Below are 21,531 nucleotides of genomic sequence, written 5' to 3' on the forward strand. Positions count from 1 at the left end.
GCTTCAATTTTGTTGGAGATATTGAGACCAGACATAGAGACAAATGTCTTAAAAAGGAAGGAGGCTCTGAGGCACTGTAAGCTTTGAAGTAAAGACCACATCCCTTAATTCCTTTGCTAGTACACTCAGAGCTCGGGATAGAGTGAGGGACGAGACATCTTCACTATCTTTGAAAACAGATTAGTGGAGAAGGATCATTTTCCTCAGAAACTCAGAATACAGTCATATGGAAATAAATTATATAGAGAATGGAAAAACAATAAAGAAAAACCAATGACACCAAAAGCTGGTTCTTTGCAAATAGCAACAAATTGACAAACTTTTAGCTCGACTGACCAGGAAAAAAAGACAGAAGTGCCAATTTGCTGAAACCAGCAAAGAGAAAGGAGACATCACCATTAAATTTAAATTAAAAAGACTACATGAAAATGCTCTAAATGCCAACAAATTAGATACCCTAGATGGAACGGATAAATTCCTAAGACACACAAACTTTGAAAACTGACTCAGAATAAATAGAAAATCTAAACAGACCTACAACAAGAGATAGTATCAATAGTTTACAATTTTTCCCAATTAGGCAAGAAAATAATATAAAAGGCATCTGGACTGAAAAGAAGTGAAAACTACCTCTATTTGCAGATGCCAAGATCTTGTATAGGCTAGTAGACTAAGAACTACAAAACACTGTTGAAAGAAATTAAAGACCTATGTAAATGGAAAGACTTTCAGTATTCATGGTTCACAACACTTACTACTGTTAAGATGGCAATACTCTCCAAATTGATCTAGGGATTTAACACAATCCCTATCGAACTCCCAGCAGCCTTTCCTGCAGATATTAGCAAGCTGATTCCAAACTGCAAAGAACCCAGAATAGCCAAAGCTACCTTGAAAAAGAAGAATAAAATTGGAAAACTCACATTTACTAACTACAAAACTTACTACAAACTATAGTAAACAAGATGGTGTGGCACTGCCCTAAGGACAGACACATAGATCAATGGAACAGAACTGACAGCCCAGAATTAAACCTTCATATTTATCATTAACTGATCTCTGACAAAGGTGCAAAGACCATTCAACAGGGAAAGAACAAGTGTTTAAACCAAATGGTGCTGGGACAACTGGATATCCACATGCAAAGAGTAAAGCTGGAACTCTACTTCACACCATACATAAAGATTAACTCAGAATAAATCAAACACCTAAATGTAAGAGTTTAAAATTGTAAAAGCCCTAGAAGAAAACACTGGAGTAAATATTTGTGACCTGGGATTAAACAATGGTTTCTTGCTATAACTCCATAAGCACAAGCAACAAAAGAAAAAATAGGCAAATTAGACTTTATCAAGATTACAGACTTTTGTGCTTCAGAGGACACCATCAAAAAAAAAAAAAAGAAAAGAAAAGAAAAGAAAAGAAAAGAAAAGAAAAGACAACCTACAAAATGGGAGAAAATGCTTGTAAAGCATATATCTGATAAGGAACTTGTATCCAGAATACATAATGAACTCTTACAGTCAACAATCAAAAGACAAGCCAATTTTAAAATAGGCAAAGTATATGAATAGATATTTCTCCAAGGAAGATACAGAAATGGCCAATAAACACATGAAAAAGTTTTCAACATCATTTGTCATTAGGGCAGGAATGAAAAATGATGCAGTCATCTTGGAAAACAACGTGGCAAACCCTCAAAAAGTTAAACACAGAATTACCATATAATTCAGCAATTCAATGCTTAAGGATATACACAGGGGAAATAAAAGAATGTCTACAAAAACTTGTACACAAATGCTCACAGCAGCATTATTCAAAATAGCCAAAAAAGTAGAAACAACCCAAATGTCTTTCAATGAATGGATAATTAAAATGTGGTATATCCATACAATGGACTATTTTCTGGCAATAAAAAGGAATGAATGTACTAAAACATGCTAGACCATAAATGAAACTTGAAAATAATTAAAATGAAAGACACCAGTCACAGAAATACTGTTTAGATGAATGTCAGAACAGGCAAATCCGGAGAGACAGAAGTAAATGAGTGGTTTGCCAGCAGGGAGGGGGAGTGGGGAGTGATCACTAATGGGTGTGGAGTATCTCCTCGGTTGATGAAAACGTTTTAAAATCAGACAGTGGTGATGGCTGCACAGCTCTGTGAATATACTAAAGCCACTGAACTGCACATTTAAAAAGCGTGAATTTTATGGTATGTGAATTAGATCTCAATGAAGCTGTTATTTTTTTTTAAAATACAATTATACTGGAACACTAATTTCTCAGAGGCCCACTGAGGCTGTGATCCGGTCTGTTCAGAGACTACCACCAGCACCTTCGACAGGCTTTATACATGATTAGACACTTGGAAGCAAAGATATTCTTACCTCTTCTAAATAAATATTATCAAGATCATACGGTGTTCTGACAGACTCCACCATCCAGCTCTCGGGTGTGTTCAAATTCAGGGTGAACAGAGGAGACTGTGGCATATCCAAAAATTTGGCTATTGGACCCTTAGCAAAGCTATTGTCTGAAGTAAAAGAAATCTCTGGTTCCAAGACATAACGGTAAAAGCTGAAATTGAAAAGGAAAATGTTAATTTTTTAATGCAACCACTGCCCTTGCTTTTACAGGCATCCATATAGGTAAATAACTGGCTTAAGAAAAACTAGATTTGGAAGCACATCCTTCCGGATTGAGCAAAGTGTTTCCAAAACTATCTCTTGACCTAACTGTACCTCCTGCAGTTGCTGAGGATCAAGAGGAGAGCAAGAGGGACGGGACTGAGAGGGGAGGTCATGTCTCCCTGTGCTGCATAGGGAGGTGCTGCTGGGGTCGCCAGCATTTCCTGGGCACCTGCCTCCCTGTGGTGAGAAAAATTCCTTCTCTCTCTCTTAAAATCAAAGTCCAAAACAGTGACTTAGTTCTCAGGCAAGCCCTGAAGACATTAATCATTTAAATATTTCCCCTATACAAAGACAATGTTGAAAGCTAGAACCCTTTTGTTACTTTCAAACCCTGTTTCAATTCACTTAGAATCTAACCTATAGAACCCAGCACATTTGCAAATTAGGAATTTCTCATTGTCCCCAAATGTGCTATACTATTAACTGCTTTTTTAATAACTTTTTTTCATAAATGACCATCCCACAGCTCAGACAATATACAGCTAAGCCTGCCTTCCTCTTCAAGATACATGCAAATGAGCCTCAGCAAGCTTCCTGTGACATACAGATACTCCAACTTAGAAATGACTGCTCTTCGAAGAAAAAGTATATACACAAGTGTCTTTCTGCATCAGGGCACATTTTAACTACATAAATTTGATCCAAATGTTTTTAGAGAATCATATAATTTTGACAAAAAAAAAAATAGAAAGTAAAAAGCAAAAGAAAAGCAAACTACAGGTGCAAGGACCCTAGGTTAATGCCACCTAAATGCTCCCATGATCACACCAAGTTCCTGGAACTTTTGACTGCAGCAAAAATTTAGCAAAACTGAACTTCAATAAGTGATTTTTTTCAAACATGACGTCCAGATATAAGCCCACTTTATCCTTAACATTCAATTTCAGCTTTCAGATTTAGTGCAATTCTTCCCGTTGCTGATTCAATAGCTTGTGTTACCTTTTTAAAGGCATGTCGGAAAGTTTAGATTGGCAGTTCATAAACACTCTTAGATTCATGTTGATCAGCTGAGTTAAAACCTAAAATAAACCAGAAGAAAAAACATAAAAATTTTCCTGCAAAGTGACTGATATTTGAGACAAAATATTCCCATTTTCTCTTCAGAAATTTTATCACTTCTCACTGAGGTAAGAGAGAACATTTCTTAATACGCCACCAAAGGATACAAAGACAATAAATGCTGTGAAGTCTGCACTGGCTGAATCTCTGGAAATCACAACTCTGGTGCACAGTCTAAATCGCACACACATATCACGTGGGCAGAAACACGGGAAGTAGGCTACTGCACATTCCTGCTCCCCGTGGATACGGGGAGGCGAGCCAGACAATGCGTAGCCATCTCCACAAAGAAGGTTTTCCAGGTTCATCAGTGCAGCTTACATACTATCGTATGAAAAAAATATATAAACGCCCACAAAAAAGGTTATCTGATTATACTTGAACAAAACTTCACTTTAAAATACAACTCAAAAAAAAAAGAAAAAGTTGAGGCAACTATTTTTGGCAGAGCACTTTTAAATTTGCTTAGAATTGCAAGATCTTACACATACCTAAAGGACATGCAACCAAAAATGCTAGTTATAAAGAAGAAAAATGATAAAATAGAATTTGCCTTTTTTCTTCGCCAATGTAAATTATGGCATAAATAAATGTAATGCAAAGGCATCTTGCTCTAAGATAATTCTTTTTTCTTAATTGCATAAGGTAATCAAACTTGTACCAACTTTCTAAGGTTATACAGTTGTTTTCAGAGCCATTACCACTCTTTATGAGAACATGTGCTCTGCCCAAGATTTCCAATGCCCTTTAGACACAACCTCAGAGAATCACAGGGCTTGTGCCCACTTCAGATAATGAGGACGTGAACACCCTGTGCAGATGTCCCTACCAAAAGCAACGGGGCCAGTCTCTGTGCTTCTCTGGTGACAGGGTCAACGATGGCCACGACATCAAAGTACGTCTCGCCTTCCTTTGGTTTCAGTTTAATTGTACTACAAGAGATCAGAAAGAAAACATTAATCTAGAGGAAAGCAGGAAACAAAGTTGAGGGAGATGGTGAAAGGGGCCATTCCAACATAACCAATCAGCCCTCTTAGAATTAAAAAAAAAAACTCTTTAGATCTAAAACAAGGCTACATGGTGGTCAACTCTGTAACTGTGTCTACCTCACAGTTTGCAAAACCCTCTAACGCTTCTGATACTTGTCAATGACAGTTACAGAACATTATGCCAATTTTCATTTCTTGGCAAGAGGGTTATGAGAAGAAATTGATTTTTTTAAATAATAAAAGGAACATAAGAACATTACAAAAAACTTGCAAAAGAGAGAAAAAGGAAATAAATAATTGTAAAATCTTACCATCCCATCTCAACTACTTTGTGGCATATTTCTACACAGTCCTCCTTAAATGCCTGTGTAAATCATTCTTTTTCTTTCTTTGAGTTTTACTGAGATATAATAGACATCCAGTACTGTATACTTTTTTGTGGGAGGGAGGTAGTTAGGTTTTAAATGCCTATATAAAGATCACATGCACCCACAGAATACCAGCAATTTTATAACGATTTCATTCCTTCCTCTAGAGATTTATTATAAAGATTTTCCATGTTGTTACACGTCAAATATCCTGAATAAGAATCTTCTATTTACCAAGTGAATCTGCCACAGTTTACTGAAGCTATTCCTTTTTCTGAAATTTATAAATGTTGCTGCTTTATTTTGCTTTTTGCTTATTTGTTTGTTTTTTATGAGGGGAAGGTCATTAGGTTTATTTATTTATTTCTATTTAGAGGAGGCACTGGGGATTGAACCCAGGACCTCGTGCATGCTAAGCATGCGCTCTACCACTGAGCTACGCCCTCCTCTATGAAGCTATTCCTTAATGCTACACATTTAGACAGCCTCTAACCTGTAAAGAACTTCACACAGTTTTTTTCGTACTTGGAAATTTCTTTAGCATGAATGAAGTCCTAGATATGAGATTATTGAGTCATAAGATACAAATATGTTTGTGGCTAATATGTCCTGTCAACCACATTTCCTGAAGAATTAAACAATTTTACAAGGTCAAGAAATGAACGTCACCACATCTTGTCAGCATTATTACAGATTTTATCTGTTCTTAATAAGTGAAGAATGACAGTTGGTGAGGTTTCCATTTGTCCTCCTAGGATTCCTGGGGAGAATGTGCATCTTCCCAGGTGCAGTTTCCAGTGACATGGCCTCCTTCTAAAGCCACTGTGTTTAGGTGATGAGCAAGAGCCTCTGATCCATTTAAAAAAGAAATAAACCGGAACGGATTTAAAAATCCACCCAAGTTTTCCCAATTAATTGTTGAAATCAATGCTTACCTTTGCTTATTCTGAACAATATATTAATGTGGTTTCGATATCAATCTACTTTTTATGCAAGAACATACCACTGTATCAAGGTTAAAGTGCTGAGCTTTGCTACTAGTATTGAGATGCTCCTAGTATTCAGGAGACACATGGTGAAGAGTTTAGGGACGATATATAATGACCTAACACACATGGATAAATGTGGCAGAATGTTAACAACTGGTGAATCCAGTTAAAGATATTTGAGAGGTCACCGTGATAGTCTTTCAACTATTCTCAAGGTCTGAAAATTTTCAAGACAAAAAAAACTGGAAAACAGAAGACAAAGACTTCCTCATTATGCTATACTTATTTTTATTTTATTGAAAACAAAGCAGTTTTCAATAAAAGGTGAAAAAGACACATGCTCTAACAAGGTGTTTACTCTTGAATATCAGAAACTCACAACTGATCTGTTTCATTAAATGTCTTCTGTTTTCTTAATGGGTGCATTCAGAACTATTTCAGACTTATTTAGAAATAAATGCCAACTCTTATGCAACTGAGATCTGTTTATACCAGTTTTACATAAGAATATAAATATATATAAAAACCACATGCCCAATTTTCCATTCCTGTAAAAGCTGATATACACACTTTATACGGAAAAATAAAGATGAAGTCATGGTAAATATGCACAAATCTGACATTGGTTCTATACCTGTGTCTGTCTTCGAAAAACTGGTACTCAATTCTCGCATCCCCCTTGGGCTGAGCTGACAGGAGAGCGTCCACCTTCATTACCAAGTCACTTGCCCTGAAAGGCACCGTTGGTAAAAATTTAGCATCTCTGTAACTGAAGGTCTTCTAATTGGTGCTGAACATAATATAATCAGCTTAACAAGCTGGCGTGGAGAAAGTATACACTTTGTACCAGGCATGAGGAAAAAGTACAGATTTGGTCACTGATTCGTTTTACAGCCTCGGGGAAGGCGCTGATTCTTGCATATGTGAAATGGGAGATAATGCCTACTTTGCACAGTGCTCTTGTAAGTACCGCACTGACTAAGCATATAAAATAAAGCACCGCTCACGGTCTGGCCCATTACAGACTGTCAGTGTTATTTACATTCTCCCTCACCCTCTTCTAAATAACTTTATTACTTTTTATGATCATCAGAGTAATAATTCATGGAAAAACATGCAGGAAAAAATATAAGGAGGCAATAGAGATACACACAACAGCATTTTCAAGAAACAAGTACTGGTGACATTTTGGTTCATTATTCCTCTATATTTTTAAATACATAAATATCTACACACACAAAAGTGGGATTACATTAGTTGGTAACCTGATTTTTCCTTTAATATATTATAAACATGTAAAAAATATATTATAAACATCTTTTGTTGGTTAATAAATATAAGGGTGTATCAGTATTTTCAGTGACTGCGTGCTATTATATCTATGGCTACACCATCATCTATTTCACTATTACAATCAGCATCACAGTAAACAACGGAGAAGAAGTGTTTCTGCTGTCCTCTCCCCTCCTAAGTTGATTTCTAATCAAGGAAGATCTCGAACTAAACCACGGACTGAAAGAAACGCTCTGAACTGTGGAACTGAGGACTAAATTCTAAGAATGCTAAAAGAGCACTTGTGAAAATATCTGAACTGGAATCAAGCCTACACAGTCTCTCCTTGAACCAAACAACTATACTGAATTACCTCTCCTGGCACTTCTCAGACCTAACTCTGAAATACATATAAAACAGACCATGGGTTTCCTGTGATGTGTCCACACTGTCACAAAACACGTCAATGGGCATTTGGTTACGTGGACTAGGATGAACACCATGACCAAAGAGCCCACAGCTGAGCTTCCGAGAGCTGAAACGGCCTGCCGGCTGCAGGTCTGGGTTGTGCATGGCTGTCCCAGGGGCCACTGCAAGGTGGAGCCGCCCCGGCATGACGAAAACCCTAGGCAGGCAAAGTCATCCTGAGAACACCAACAGTTTTAGCATCAGTGTTTTTTGGCAGCCCCACGCCTACCTTGTATCCCTAAATTCACCCAGGACAGACCCAGAGCTATCTGTGGCTGGTAAAAGGCACGTCTTTTGTGCACAGTCTGGCAATTATCAACCCCCAGGGGCCCCAGGGGCTCCCCTAGAGCCTCCACAGAGAGAGGGAGTGGTCCAAAGGACAGCACACCACGCCTATGCCTGTAACAAGGTGGCTTCAAGTCATGGGGTACCTCCCGGCCTTCATCAGGGAAGTGTTTCACAGGCGAAAACGGAGCTTCACTGAGAACCACAGAGGGAGAAGGCAACCGCTTTATCTGCAGCCCCTGTTTGGCTGAGATGAAAAGATTCCTTCCCACTTCACACAGAACTTGGCAAAGGGACTCCTCCGGCAGTGACCAGAGTCAGCACTTCATTAAGACATGCATCTTGAATTCTTCAGCAAGATGGTATATGAAAAAGATGAAGGAAAAACCAGAAGAACTTTAAAATTTTATATCCTCCAACTATGCATCGAAGGACACTATCAAGAGAGTCAAGACAACCCACGGCATGGGAGAAAATATCTGCACACCATACAGCTACAGGGGATGCATACCCAGAATACGTCATGAACTCCGACAACGCAACAACAACAGAGCAAACAAGTAACAATGAGCAAAGGACTTGCACAGACGTTTCCCCATAGATACACAAATGGTCACTACGCACATGAAAAGATGCTCAACATCACTAATCACTAGGGAAGTAGACATCAAACCACAAGGAGATACTACTTCATGCCCATTAGAGTGGGTATTACTGAACAAAACAAACAAACAAAATAATAAGTGTTGATGAGGATGTGGAGAAATCAGAACCCTTATGAATTACTGATGGGAAAGTAAGATGGTAGAGCCTCTGTGGAAAAAAGCACAATGGTTCCTCAAAAATTAATCATAAAAATATACCCTCCAATGACACATTCATTTGATATTTAATGCAGAACCCATGTGTGTAAGACTCTGCGCTCCAGGGGTACAGCAAATACACAGACCAAATGATTAATTTTCTTCCATTGGGAAACAACTTATTGAAATATATAAGCTAATAATAACACTGAAAGAATTAAAGTAAAAATAGAAAACCAACAATAACCAACTCATCATTACCTTTGGAAGACGCAAGAGAAACAACTGCCTACTCCATATTAGCACACAAAGGCACAGAAGCATTCAACCTGCCTTTCTTACAACAAGAACCCACTGTACAGCACAGGGGACTGTATTCAATTTCTTGTGATAACATACAATGAAAAAGAATCTGAAAAAAATACATATATGTATGTGTACAACTGAATTGCTTTGCTGTGCACCTGAAACTAACATTGTAAATCAACCACACTTCAATTAGAAACAAAAACAAAACAAAGCTTGCCTTTCCTTTCCTAAACAAAATAAAACTAAAGGGTAATTAAAGAAATAATAAGGGAAAGTATTTCTTTACATACGTAATCTAAAGAAATAAATCAAACCACCTTTCTACTTATGTATATGTTTGAAAGTTTCCACAATCAAAAGTAAAAAAATAAAAATAAAAATGGAGAGAACTAATGCAGCTCTTTCAATAGCTGGCTACAAAATAAATTCAACTTTTTTCGACAGAAGCATAAACAAACACTTGAGTTGAAGAACATTATTTTAGAGCTGGAAATAAAACATCTTAGAAAAGGCCGCATGAGAAAAAGCCCAGCTCACAAAGCCCCCATGACTGTTTTCTCTGACAGCAAAACTTACACATCTTCTTCTACCCGAAGCTGTTGAACATGAGATTTGATTTTCTGCCCTGAAGTTTTTAAGATGATATTTTCCAGGAGGTGGAAATCGTCTTGATTAAAGAGTTCACTGTCCGCCAGGGGCCCAATGACCTGAAAGGAAGAGCGGGGGCGGTCAGTGTGACAACCAGTGAGCTGTGGAGAAGTCCTTTGTTGTCCTCAGATTATCCTATAAACCAAATCACCTCAGAGCCCCCAGACATGTTCATGACTAAATCACATCAGTGAAAAACGTGAAAACAAAACCCCAGTCGACTCACACAGTTATTCACTAGTTAATTCCCCAACGACACAGAGTGTACGTAGACTTGAATACTTTGCAATATTTTTACAGTGAGCAAACTCTGAGGTCAAAGAAAAGAGCAGTATTGTTTTCATTGCTTCTCACGCTTCTCACTGAATATAAATAACAAAGCCAAAATAGAAACATAGTGGTAGATATCAGAGATTTTACCCTAAGAGCTAAGAGTTTAAAGTCTGGTGTGTCCGCCAGTCTCATTTCAGTGGCCGAAGATACTTATGGGTTATTCTCAGCCTAACCCAGTTCAGTTCATACAGACGCACAAACCCTACACAGGGTCCCGTGCAGGAGGAACACTGTGTGTGTCAAAGGCCTTACTGAGAGCCACCACACTGTTAACCCCCTGCACATGGTAGGACAAAGTTAAACAGGAGAAAGGTGTCACATGAGGACGTTTATGTCAAAATGAGCAAACTCCCTTCGAAACAAGGGAGCAGAAAGGACTGTCAACACTGGAGAAGCCCTAATCACCTTCGGGAAAAGAGTGGCTCTGCTGGAAGTGTTTACTAGCTTCAGAGGAGAATGCTGCCAGGACTGTTCACTGATCTAATCTGAAGTCAACCTTGTTAGGACAAAATTCTCACCCTTCCGTTGCTGATCACTGCCCTCTGTCCCTTCTTCAGCTTCAGAACGTCCCTGCAGTACATGGCATGAGACAAAATGAAATCCATTTTGGAAGACTCAAAGACCTCTTTAAATAGACTGAAATCCATGCCCTAGGAAAGTAATTGTTATTAAGATCATCAAAATGAAGAACCATATGAATAAATCATAAAATGCTCTTTCAGTAGAAAGAGTAACTAATTTCCATAATTCACATTATCTCTCCATTCTCCACTCTCCCATTTTCCCCAGCCTCCCACTTATCGAGCAATGCTTATTCCCTTTTCCTGTTCCTTCTGCGACTGTTCAATTGGCAAACTATAGTTCATGACACCTTTATTCTGCATTTTAAAATCTTGCTAATTTCACGTGAGAGCCTTTTTTTCTAATGGAAACATCAAGTACAGTCATCATTTTATAAGAAATTTTAAAAATACAAAACATTTAGTCAAATCAATCAACATGGGCTTATTTCGGAAACACATCAAGAACACATAAGCCTCATGAAAATGAATATATGTATGTTTGTGTATGACTGAAGCATCATGCTTCACACCAGAAATTGACATGACATTGTAAACTATACATCGATAAAATTTATATGTGTGTGTGTGTGTGTGTGTGTGTGTGTGTGTAAAGAACACATAAGCCCCTAACTCATAACTCAGTAAGTGGCTTAAATCTCTATATGCAATTTTTTTTTGCTCTACAAACAAATCAAATATTGTCTATCTTTTAAAAACTATACAAAACCAATGGCTTTGTGACTTAAAGCATACATAAACCTTCTTAAAGCATATCTAGAAACCTAGTAAGTTTAAAAGTAATAAAGGGAATACGGCAGAATTGTTATTTCTTGGAAAGATGCTTCCAACTTAAGGAAAAAAAAAACTCTCTGAGCTCAGAACAAAAATCACAAATCCTGATTAGGAAGACGAACAGGTCACAGCAGCCCGTGCAGCCTGGGCAGCACAGAGACTCACCCCGACGGAGAACTCCCTGATATCCACTCCAGCAGCCAGGGCCTCTGCCGTCTCCTCCTTGGCCATTTTTGTGATGAAGTTCTTAGCATAGTTGGAGGTCTGCGTTTGGAGAGCCGCCCAGATTGCCCTGGAGATCTGAGTTTTCTCATAACTTATATCTTCACTGGGATTATTGATCATGCTTATTCTAACATTGTTACTGGATTTCTATTTACAAAATGGGAAATAAGAGTTACGTGGTAGATGTGTTGAATTCAAAAAGCAGCATTCACATCAGTCATACTCCCTAAGTAGCAAATAATACTCCCCTCTAAGTCTTCAGTAGTTTTTCTCTGCACACTGGATACAATTAAAATGCTATAAACCAGGCATTCAAACCCCTACGTGAATTGGCCCCCAGCCTACCTTTCCAACTTCATTTCTAACCATTCCTGTAAAAACAGCACATATGACAGACCATCGAGTCCTGTATTTCCCCAACACATTTTGTATTCCTCTAATAAACGCCACGCCTCACACTGGCACGTGAACCCCATCTACACTGCATCGTTACTTCCTTAAGTCCCCAGCATTCTTTAGGTCTCTACTCAAACCCTTCTTCATTCACATGGCCTCTCCAGATTGCTAGCAAAAATTGTCTCCCTGGGTGGGAGAAGCCATGTGGGAGAAGATATCTGGGACCCATAAAAGCAAAAAAGGGTTTGTATCAAGACTGTAAGTGACAGAAATTCACACTTATGCACGTCTAAAAACATGCACAAGAGTATTCACCGCAGCATTCTTCTAGCCCCAAACTAGAAACAACCCAATTATCCATCAACTAGACTAAACAAACAAAACTTTGGGGTACAGCCAGATGATTCAATACTGCCCAGTGAAAAAAAGCTAACGACCACTACATGTAATATCATGGATAAGTCTCGATGTTGAGTAAAGAAACCAAACACAAACAAGTACGTATTATAAGATTCCATTTAAATAAAATAAAAATAGACAAACTATTCTCGGATGTGCGCGGAGGGCAAGGGGAGGGAGAGTGACGAGGTCACAACAGGCACGTGCTTTCAGGAGTTAGCTAATTCTCTACTTCTTTACCTGGGTGGTGGTCACAGGAGTGTGCTCACTTTGTGACACTGCACATCCAACAGTTTGTGCTCTTCTTTGGAACCCATATTTCACTTCAGTTAAAATATTTTAAAAATTCAAATCTCCTTCCCAGTTCTCCAACTTGACCACTTGAGCATTTACCGATTAGAGTCGGAGTGTGTTACACACACATCTATCATCCTTCGCTAGAAATACCCCTGATATAACTTTGAATTGACCACACCATCTAGTCTGTTCCCTTAGACAAGAAAGGTACTCGGCACTTCAGTGAAGCCAAAACTATCGTTAATTTCTCTATTTCAGTAAGTCTCCTTGAGACACGGGGTGGCAAGGGGACACAGGAGGGGTGTGAAAATTGGATGGAGATCCAATCTGAAACCGCTCAGGAAAAGGAAATGTAACGTCTCACTCTCTGACAATGACAATCTCTAGAAGAGTCCACTGCTTTTCAACCGTTCACCACTGATATTCACCCCACATCTATGGTTTATATGCCGCATGTACACAGCTTTTCATAGACAGAGCTATCTATAGCTTTCAGACCACCTGTATGTGCATCCCGCTGCGTGTCTACACCTACTGCTATGACGCGCGAATGGGCCTCCATGGTGTTTCACCCATATCGGGACCTCTCTACTGTAACAACCCGGTCTCTCCCATATAATACACAACACGATCTCTGCAGCATGTCCGCGGCAAGAACATCAACAGTCACACAACCAAAACTTGTCTATGACAAAGAGCTCATTATTTTTCCCTCTCAAAGAACCTATTCCCTGCCATAAAGTCAGGATATTGCGGTATTCTCTGTTTTCTTACTAGCTGCCAGGCCTCTGAGAAAACAATGTTCCCTTCCTGCAAGCACTAAAAAAGGAGGACTCCAGCCTCCCCAGCAGAACATCAGCACAAAGATGCCCACGAAGATAGCTGCAGCCTCAAAGGCACAAAATAAAGGTGTAGGTACTTGCCTGATGTTTAATGGCATCATACAGTAACTGCCTTCCCGAAGGGCTGTCGAAATCCCCAACAATCCAGAAAGTTACTGGCCTAATAAAAGAATCATCTGTAGAAAAACAAAAACATACTGAGTTGGGAGGAAAAAGCACACCATATGTTTCAACATTGTTATGAATACAAATAATTTCTGAAAACCATGCAAAAATTAAGAAAACAACAAGTTTAATAAAGACACAAAGCAAAAGTAGTGAAACTCTTGATACGAGAATGAAAGCAGGGTAATCTTCCATGTGGCTTAATTACAAACTAGGAACATGCACTTATTAATTCTATTTTGGTTTGGGCATCTGTTAGCGAGTAAAATGAGAAAGAGTCTTTGAATGTGTGGGTAACATATTATATAGGCTTTAGCCATATTCATTCGTAACTTTGTGAAATATAATTCTTTGCAAACATTTACACAAAATTTATCTGCATTGATAAGTTATCTGTTACCCACAGGTTCCAGAAACATGCCAATAGTGTCAATAAATTTGAATTACAAAGGTGCCTGAAACCACTTAAGGTAATTAATAAAAGAAGTAGAACATTCTGAGGCTTAAAGTCACCATAGATTTCCTTGGAGGACATTCCTGGATGAAAGTGAAGGAGAAAGAGTAGAAGAAAAGTAAATGTTATTTCTGTAATTAATGCCTATTGTAAAAGTCAAACTTTAAATACTGCCCAACATGACCTATGCTTCTTTCTGCTCCTTTATCCCATGGAGTTCTAGCACTGTTCCAGTGCCCCTCAGAACCAATTTCTTTGAGAAACCAAAGGGAGCGATTGCCTGTACTTCCATGTATCTGGGAAACTGAAAGTTCTCTCTAGGAGATGACCACAATGAGGATAAAAATAGCTGCCTTAAATGACAGTCCATGCTTTGAAATGGTCGTAAGTGTGACCAGAGGGGAAGAGCATTTGTCTGCCATTAAAAGGATATCATTTTACACAATTTTAATCTGAATAAATAGCTACATAAAAATCAGTTTAAAAATGAACACAAGGATTTCGAGCCAAGCTTATCTTCTAAATCCCCCCAAAATTTAACCCAATGTTGTCACTGAGGAGGCAAGTCAAACCAATATTCAATCCATTAACCTATTTTTCCATTGTAATTGTTTTTTCATTGGAACCATGAAAAAATTTTCTTTTGCCTTTACTATCTAATAAAATTTATAAAGCTGTCTGAATTTTCAAATATATATAAAAAATTAAATTTTAAACATACTTTCTAGACTCAAATAATAATACAAAATAATTAATAAAATTATGGAATCCCCCAAAAGACACTGAAAATTAAAAATTTTTGCAAACACTAAAAAGAAAAAAAAAGTTGAATTCAAGATAAGCTTAAAATGTGTTACCTTTCTTAGACAGGTAATTCATACTATTGGCTATAGCAGCAGTCTTGCCTTGGGAATCCAAGATAGAAAATCGAGCATAATCATCCACGAAAACGTTATCTGAAAAAAATATATTTATAATTAATATGCCTAAATTCAATCTAATATTAATATTCAATGGATAATCTGATTTGACCTAATATGTTCTAAGGCATGAATGAAATACATTAAGTTTCATGTTTACTGAACAAGTTCACAACATGATCTCTACCCCACTGATCACATTTTAAGACACAAATGTAAACATACACATCTCTCACATCACTCTATTATATGTATTTGTCAGTTTCATGGTTTAAGTTGATTCTATTCCCACTGTTTTCACTTTACAACTAGAGGATGATCCTTCATAGAGGTCCACTTAGCTTCATCTCTCCTTCCATAGTCCGTCCCCACAGTGAACTCTTCCCTAAACTATTTGGGGGTGGAAGGGGGTTGAATGAGAGAGAAAATACATGAAAACTCTTATTATTTCATGTCTATCAAAATATCATATCTTTAAGCTTAACAGAAACGAAAGGTCATTTTCAGATACGTATCTTCTCCAATTAGTGCCCAAGGGCAAAGCTCTTATTAACCATTTCCCCCTCTTATTGAAATCCCAGTTTCATCAAGTCATTCCCCTGCTCTAAACACCTGGTCATTTCTTCCCACCTACAAGATGGTCTCCAGTATGGTGTCATAAACCCACTTTCTCCAGCAGCCTTCCCAGGCTCACGCATTACTGACACCCCAATACAAATGCCATGCTTCTCGCACGGTCCTCCAAGCACAGCCTGCCCGCCTGCCCTCCCCTCGATTCCCCTGTCCACCCACTCAGCCGTCTACCCGTTCAGTCAACAAAGCACCGCGAGGGCCTCCTGTCTGTTCAGTCACTGGTCTAGTGAAGGTAAGCCCTGGTGAATAAGACAGACACAGCCCATGACAGCATGGGCAGGAGGGGAGGAAATACCAAGGCCTTAGAACTTAGTTGCAGGATAGCAGAGGCCAAGAGCAGTGTAGGTGGTGGGGCCGTGACCACTGAGTTAGGAGGATGCTGGCAGCTCTTTCATTGATTGTTCCAAAATGCTCACCAAGCAAACTGCATCCTGGCCACTGTGGACTAGCGTCGTTTCACTGCTGATTACTACAACACTCAGTGGAGAAAGACATCCAAAAACACAGAACGATTTTTATGTTCCTTATTCACGAGTCCTCCAAAGATAACCCTTTACAGCTGACAAAGACTCAGAATACTGCTTGCCTTGCTCTAATAATACTTCTGGCAAAAAGCTAAAATCTAGCTGTGAAGAAACAATTTAGCTCACTTTCTTACAACTTTCTTTTTCAAATAAAAGCATATATGTGCATGTTCTTCTGCTTACATTTAAGCATTTTCTTCTGCCTGAAAGAAAAGGAATTTAGTTTCAAGTAGAATAGTGACAGTTGCAATAAGGTAACAACCATAAAGAGACCTATATATTTAGTGTATTCAGTTACAACAAGCGCCCTTGGTTTTGACTTCACCATCACACATGTCCCTTCTTCCCCAGTGAGATTTCCTGGGCACGGGATGATAGCTCTGCTTTGTCTCCAGCAGTTTGTTGAAGTGGCCTCAGGGTCCCAAGAGAAGCAAAAGGAACAAATTGCACCTGGGCTTAACCTCTTAAAAAGGTATTCTTGTGGAAACCACCTAAACACCCATCAACTGAGGAACAGATAAGCAAAGTGCGGCCTCTCTATACAATGGAATACTTATTCGTCATAAAAAGGAATGAAGGTCTGAGATGGGCTACCATGTGGATAAACCTTAAAAATCTTAGGCTAAGTGAAAGAAACCAGTCGCCCAAATCTTCCAAGAATACCAGAATAGAAAATACCCAGAATAGAAAAATCCATAGAAATGGAAACTAAATTAGGAGTTGCTAATGGACAGAAGGGGGAAATGGAGAATGACTACTAATGGGGTACGTCATTTCTTTTTGGGGAGATGAGAATGTTCTAAAATTAGTGTGGTGACTGCACAACTCTGAGAATATACTAAAAATCATACACTTGACAACTGTACACTTTAAGAGGTTGAGTTTTTTGGCATGTACCCTATTTCTCAATGAAGCTTTACTTTTTTAATTTACTTTTTTTAAACTATTTGGGGGGAGGTGGGGTGGGGAAGTAATTAGGTTTATTTATTTTATTGTAATGGAGGTACTGAAGATTGGACCTAGGACCTCATGCACAGTAGGCATGCACTCCACCACTGAGCTATACCGTCTCCCCCGAAGCTTTATTTTTCTAAAAAGGGATTCTTAAGTTCTCAAGAGTAAAACTGCCCGAGATATTTGTCAACACTATTGCTGACTGATTCCAAAATCAGGATGAAGACAGCTGCTTACGAGCTCTAGGACTGTAAGAATATCAACAGTCCAGGTCCTTTGTTATCACCTAAGGCCTGAGTTCAGTTGGTATTTAAAAGGCATTGACTATCTTTCAGAGTTTAACACACATTTACCCAGAATGACTTGAGAGAAGTCATTCTGAATTTAGAAACTTACATAATGAACTCAAGGAGCAAAGCTTAAACATAAAATTGAGTCACAATCTCGGGTTATCTTCTGAATGTTACAATCCAACAACTGCAAAGATTCCAAAAGACCAATCAAAAAAGCCCCAAGTTGTTTCTGAAATCCTCCTTACTGGCTGCTGTTAAATCCAGGTATTCTCGCTCAGCGGTCAAAATCCTAGAGTTGATGCGTGGAACGACGTTTGGCTGATTCATGATATACTCCACCACGTCTCGGTCATGGGCCAGTTCACCCTGCCGGAAAGAAAAGAAACAGGTTGGGGGTGGGATGCACGTTAAACAAATGATCAATGACAGTTTACTAAGAACTAAAAAATTATTAAATTTATAGTATCTTCTTACGTACTGCTTAACTCTAAAAGTAGAAGTTACCACGTTAGAGGTTCCTGTCATAGCCAAGCATGGTGCTCTAAGTATAGCATCTCTAATGTGGTCAACGATGTGAGGAAGTTGTGGCACGGAAGGGTTAAAAAACTTACTCCAAGTCACAGAGCTAATGAGAAGTGAGTATGACATGCAAACCTGTGTTTATTTGATCTCTCCACTCGCCACTGCGCTCCTCCAGAAGCAGGCAAACTCTACAAATTAGTTAAGAGTTAACACAATTCCATCCAGAGATCTACTCATGGCTAGCAGCTTCTCTCCAAAGAAGAAAGCCAAATGCCTTGTCCCAAGCAGTTACTATACTTTGTAATAAAAATCACCCAAAGCTTTTTTCAGTTTCAGGCATCCAAGTAATCCTACATTTCCAGAGTCACAGTTACACTGGGGGAGAAGAAATCATTTATCATTGATTCTTCCCTTTCATACCTCTCATATTACAGAAATAATTGTATTTCACGAAGGTGATTCTAGTGTAAATGGCTGTGAAACCTGTAAGTCTTTCACACTTAAAATATTTCATACAAAACCATATTTCCACATGATTTTCAGGGGGAATAGATATGACTCAAATATACACAAGTCAAGTCTTAAAAATTCCAATCAGACATCTTCTGTGGCTGCTTACCCCAAGAGAGATAACTCGCATACAAATTCTCAAACTATAAGCCAACAAGGAGCGTATGAGCCAAGCACGCAATTCAGAAGACTTACAAAGGTACTCAATAACTGTAAGCCTATGTATAAAACTTTGGTTTCTATTATAAATCTGAAATGATTCCAATTAAAAGCCTAACTAGCTCGAGGTGGGTAATTTGACAACATCTATCAAAACTGTAAATGTACATACCTTTTAATGCAGCCACTTACAAACACACAGACACACACATAGACATACACACACAGTAGTTGTTTCCAGAAAGAGAAGATGAGTGGCAGGGGAACAAGAGTGAATAAGTGACAGTTTCTTTTCACTTAGATCTTTACACATGCTTTGAATTTCACCCTACCTGCATATCATATCTTTTTATAGTGAATTTAGTGCAAAATTTAAAATATACATTGCCCTTTGACACAATTCCAATCATTGGTATTTCTCAAAAAACTTACAAAGTACAAAGATGTACATATTAGAATATTTATTGAGCACTATTTATAAAAGTGAAAATCTACAAGCAATATCCAACATGAGGAGATGAAATGACTGTTCACTCTTAAAAAGGAATACTATGCAGCAATCTAAAAGTTTTGAGGCAGAGTTGCTATGATCAAAAGTGCAGTGCTAAGATATATTCAATTAGAAAGGTAAGCTAAAAAGCTAAAAAAAAAAGGCACCAAAGTTATATATAAATCAATATACATGGAGACACAGAGAAATATTCCTCTAGGGATTGGGATGAGGGAAAGAACTTTCATTTTCCCTTTATACAATTTAATATTTCCCAAACTTACTAATTTCTAAATACATGCAGAAGCACATATGACTTTTGTCACGATATTTAAAATAAAACTTAACTGGATCAAACTAAAATTCTCACTGGCAATACAAAGGGATACAGAGGAAAACTAGTATTCAAAGAAGGAATAATGTTTGAAAATGATCATTCTCTTAAGCCACAGATATGTTAGTACCTGAAAAACAGGAAAAGGAAACTTCTGAATTTTTACATCCAACAATGTTAAAGAGAAATGTGTTAAATTAAGGCTGGAAAATCAAAATGTTTGAATTATCTTTTACCTTTTCACTAAAATCCCTAAACAAAAAGAAATAAAGTAATTACCATTTCTTCTGGACTATTCTTAATTTTGGAAAATAAGTCACATTCATGCAAATGAAAACTGTTTTCACATTTCATTCCAATAGCTCCATGAAGAACAAATTCCTTAACAAAACTACTAGGATGTATCCTTATTCATGAGAAGACATGCAGTTGAATTTAGCCAACAACATTTCTTTGTGTGTGAATAAAGGCATTTAACAGTCAGTATAAGAAGTAACTCCTTTTTTAAAAAAAATTTTTTTTAACAAATGATGCTGGGAAAACTGGACATCCACACGCAAAAGAAGGAAGTGAGACCCTTACCTCACACCACATACAAAAATTAACTCAAAATAGATCAAAGGCATAAGCATAAGAGTTAAAACTATAAAACTCTTAGAAAAAAACACTAGAGGAAAATCTTCAAGACACTGAATTTGACTGAGTTCTTTGATATGAGACCAAAATCACAAGCAACAAAGAAAAAACAGACAAACAGGACTTCACCAAAACTAGTTTTAATATTAATAAATATTATACAAAAGTTATATGTGCTTCCACACATATTTAGAAAATATTAAATCTGAGAAATGTTAAATTATATAAAGTAAAAATGGATCCCAATCTCTGGAGAAATGTTCCTGTGGTCTCCATCTATACTGATTTAGATATATTTATATGAGCATTTTTTAGGTTTTTAGCTTACCTTTCTAATTGAATACATCTTAGCACTGCATTTATGATCATAACAACTCTACTTCAATACTTTTAGATTGCTGCATAGTATTCCTTTTTAAGAGTGAACAATCATTTATTTCATCCCCTCACATTGTGCACTACTTGTAGAAACTTGTGCATAAAAGGACACTATCAAGAAAGTGAAAAGACAATCGAAAGAATGGAAGGAAATATTTGCAAATCATATGTTTGATAAGGGATAATATCAAAAATACCTAAAGAACTCCTACACTCCAACATCCAAAAACCTCAATCCGTTTGGAAAATGGACAAAGGACCCAGACAGATGTTTCTACAAAGAAGATATACAAATGGCTAATAAGCACCCGAAAAGATGTTCAGTCTCATTAGTATTTTTGGAAATATGATTCAAAACCATAATGGGATACCATTTCACACCATCCAGAATGGCTATAATCAAAATAACAGAAACTAACAGGTGTTGGTGAGCATGTGGAAGAATGGGCATTTTTGTACATCTGCTGGTGAGAATGTAAAATAGTATAGCTGCTATGAAAAAGTTTGGTGGTTCCTCAAAATGTTAAACATAGAATTACCATATGACCCAGCAATTCCACTTCTAGGTCTATATCAAAAAGAATTGAAAGCAAGGTCTTGAGCAGGTATTTGTACACCAATGTTCATAGCAGCATTATTCACAATAGCCCAAGGGGGAAAACAACCCAAATGTCCATCAACACATGAATGAATAAACCAAACGTGATACACATATTATTCAACGTTAACAGGAAGAAAATTCTAATACATGCTGCAACATGTATGAATCTTAAAATAAGCAAAACACAAAAGTGACAAATACTGCATGATGTTACTTACACAAAATATC

General features: G+C 37.7%; 1 protein-coding gene across 2 annotated transcripts in view; it reads right to left on the bottom strand.

Moving 5' to 3' along the window:
• Positions 1-21,531, bottom strand: part of UGGT1 (UDP-glucose glycoprotein glucosyltransferase 1) — a 106,317-nt gene that overhangs the window by 24,851 nt on the left and 59,935 nt on the right. Inside the window, exons 19-29 of one of the 2 annotated variants that reach the window (XM_074363428.1) lie at positions 17,919-18,039; positions 15,207-15,305; positions 14,409-14,432; positions 13,812-13,906; positions 11,737-11,943; positions 10,735-10,866; positions 9,812-9,942; positions 6,733-6,828; positions 4,582-4,684; positions 3,633-3,712; positions 2,391-2,580 (exon numbers count right to left, since the gene is read on the bottom strand). In XM_074363428.1, the coding sequence (XP_074219529.1) occupies positions 2,391-2,580; positions 3,633-3,712; positions 4,582-4,684; positions 6,733-6,828; positions 9,812-9,942; positions 10,735-10,866; positions 11,737-11,943; positions 13,812-13,906; positions 14,409-14,432; positions 15,207-15,305; positions 17,919-18,039 (1,278 nt within the window). The remainder of the gene's footprint in view (positions 1-2,390; positions 2,581-3,632; positions 3,713-4,581; positions 4,685-6,732; positions 6,829-9,811; positions 9,943-10,734; positions 10,867-11,736; positions 11,944-13,811; positions 13,907-14,408; positions 14,433-15,206; positions 15,306-17,918; positions 18,040-21,531) is intronic. The other variant, XM_074363429.1, reaches the window with a different exon arrangement.

Source organism: Camelus bactrianus, chromosome 5 (genome assembly GCF_048773025.1).
Source record: "Camelus bactrianus isolate YW-2024 breed Bactrian camel chromosome 5, ASM4877302v1, whole genome shotgun sequence".
NCBI lineage: Eukaryota > Metazoa > Chordata > Mammalia > Artiodactyla > Camelidae > Camelus > Camelus bactrianus.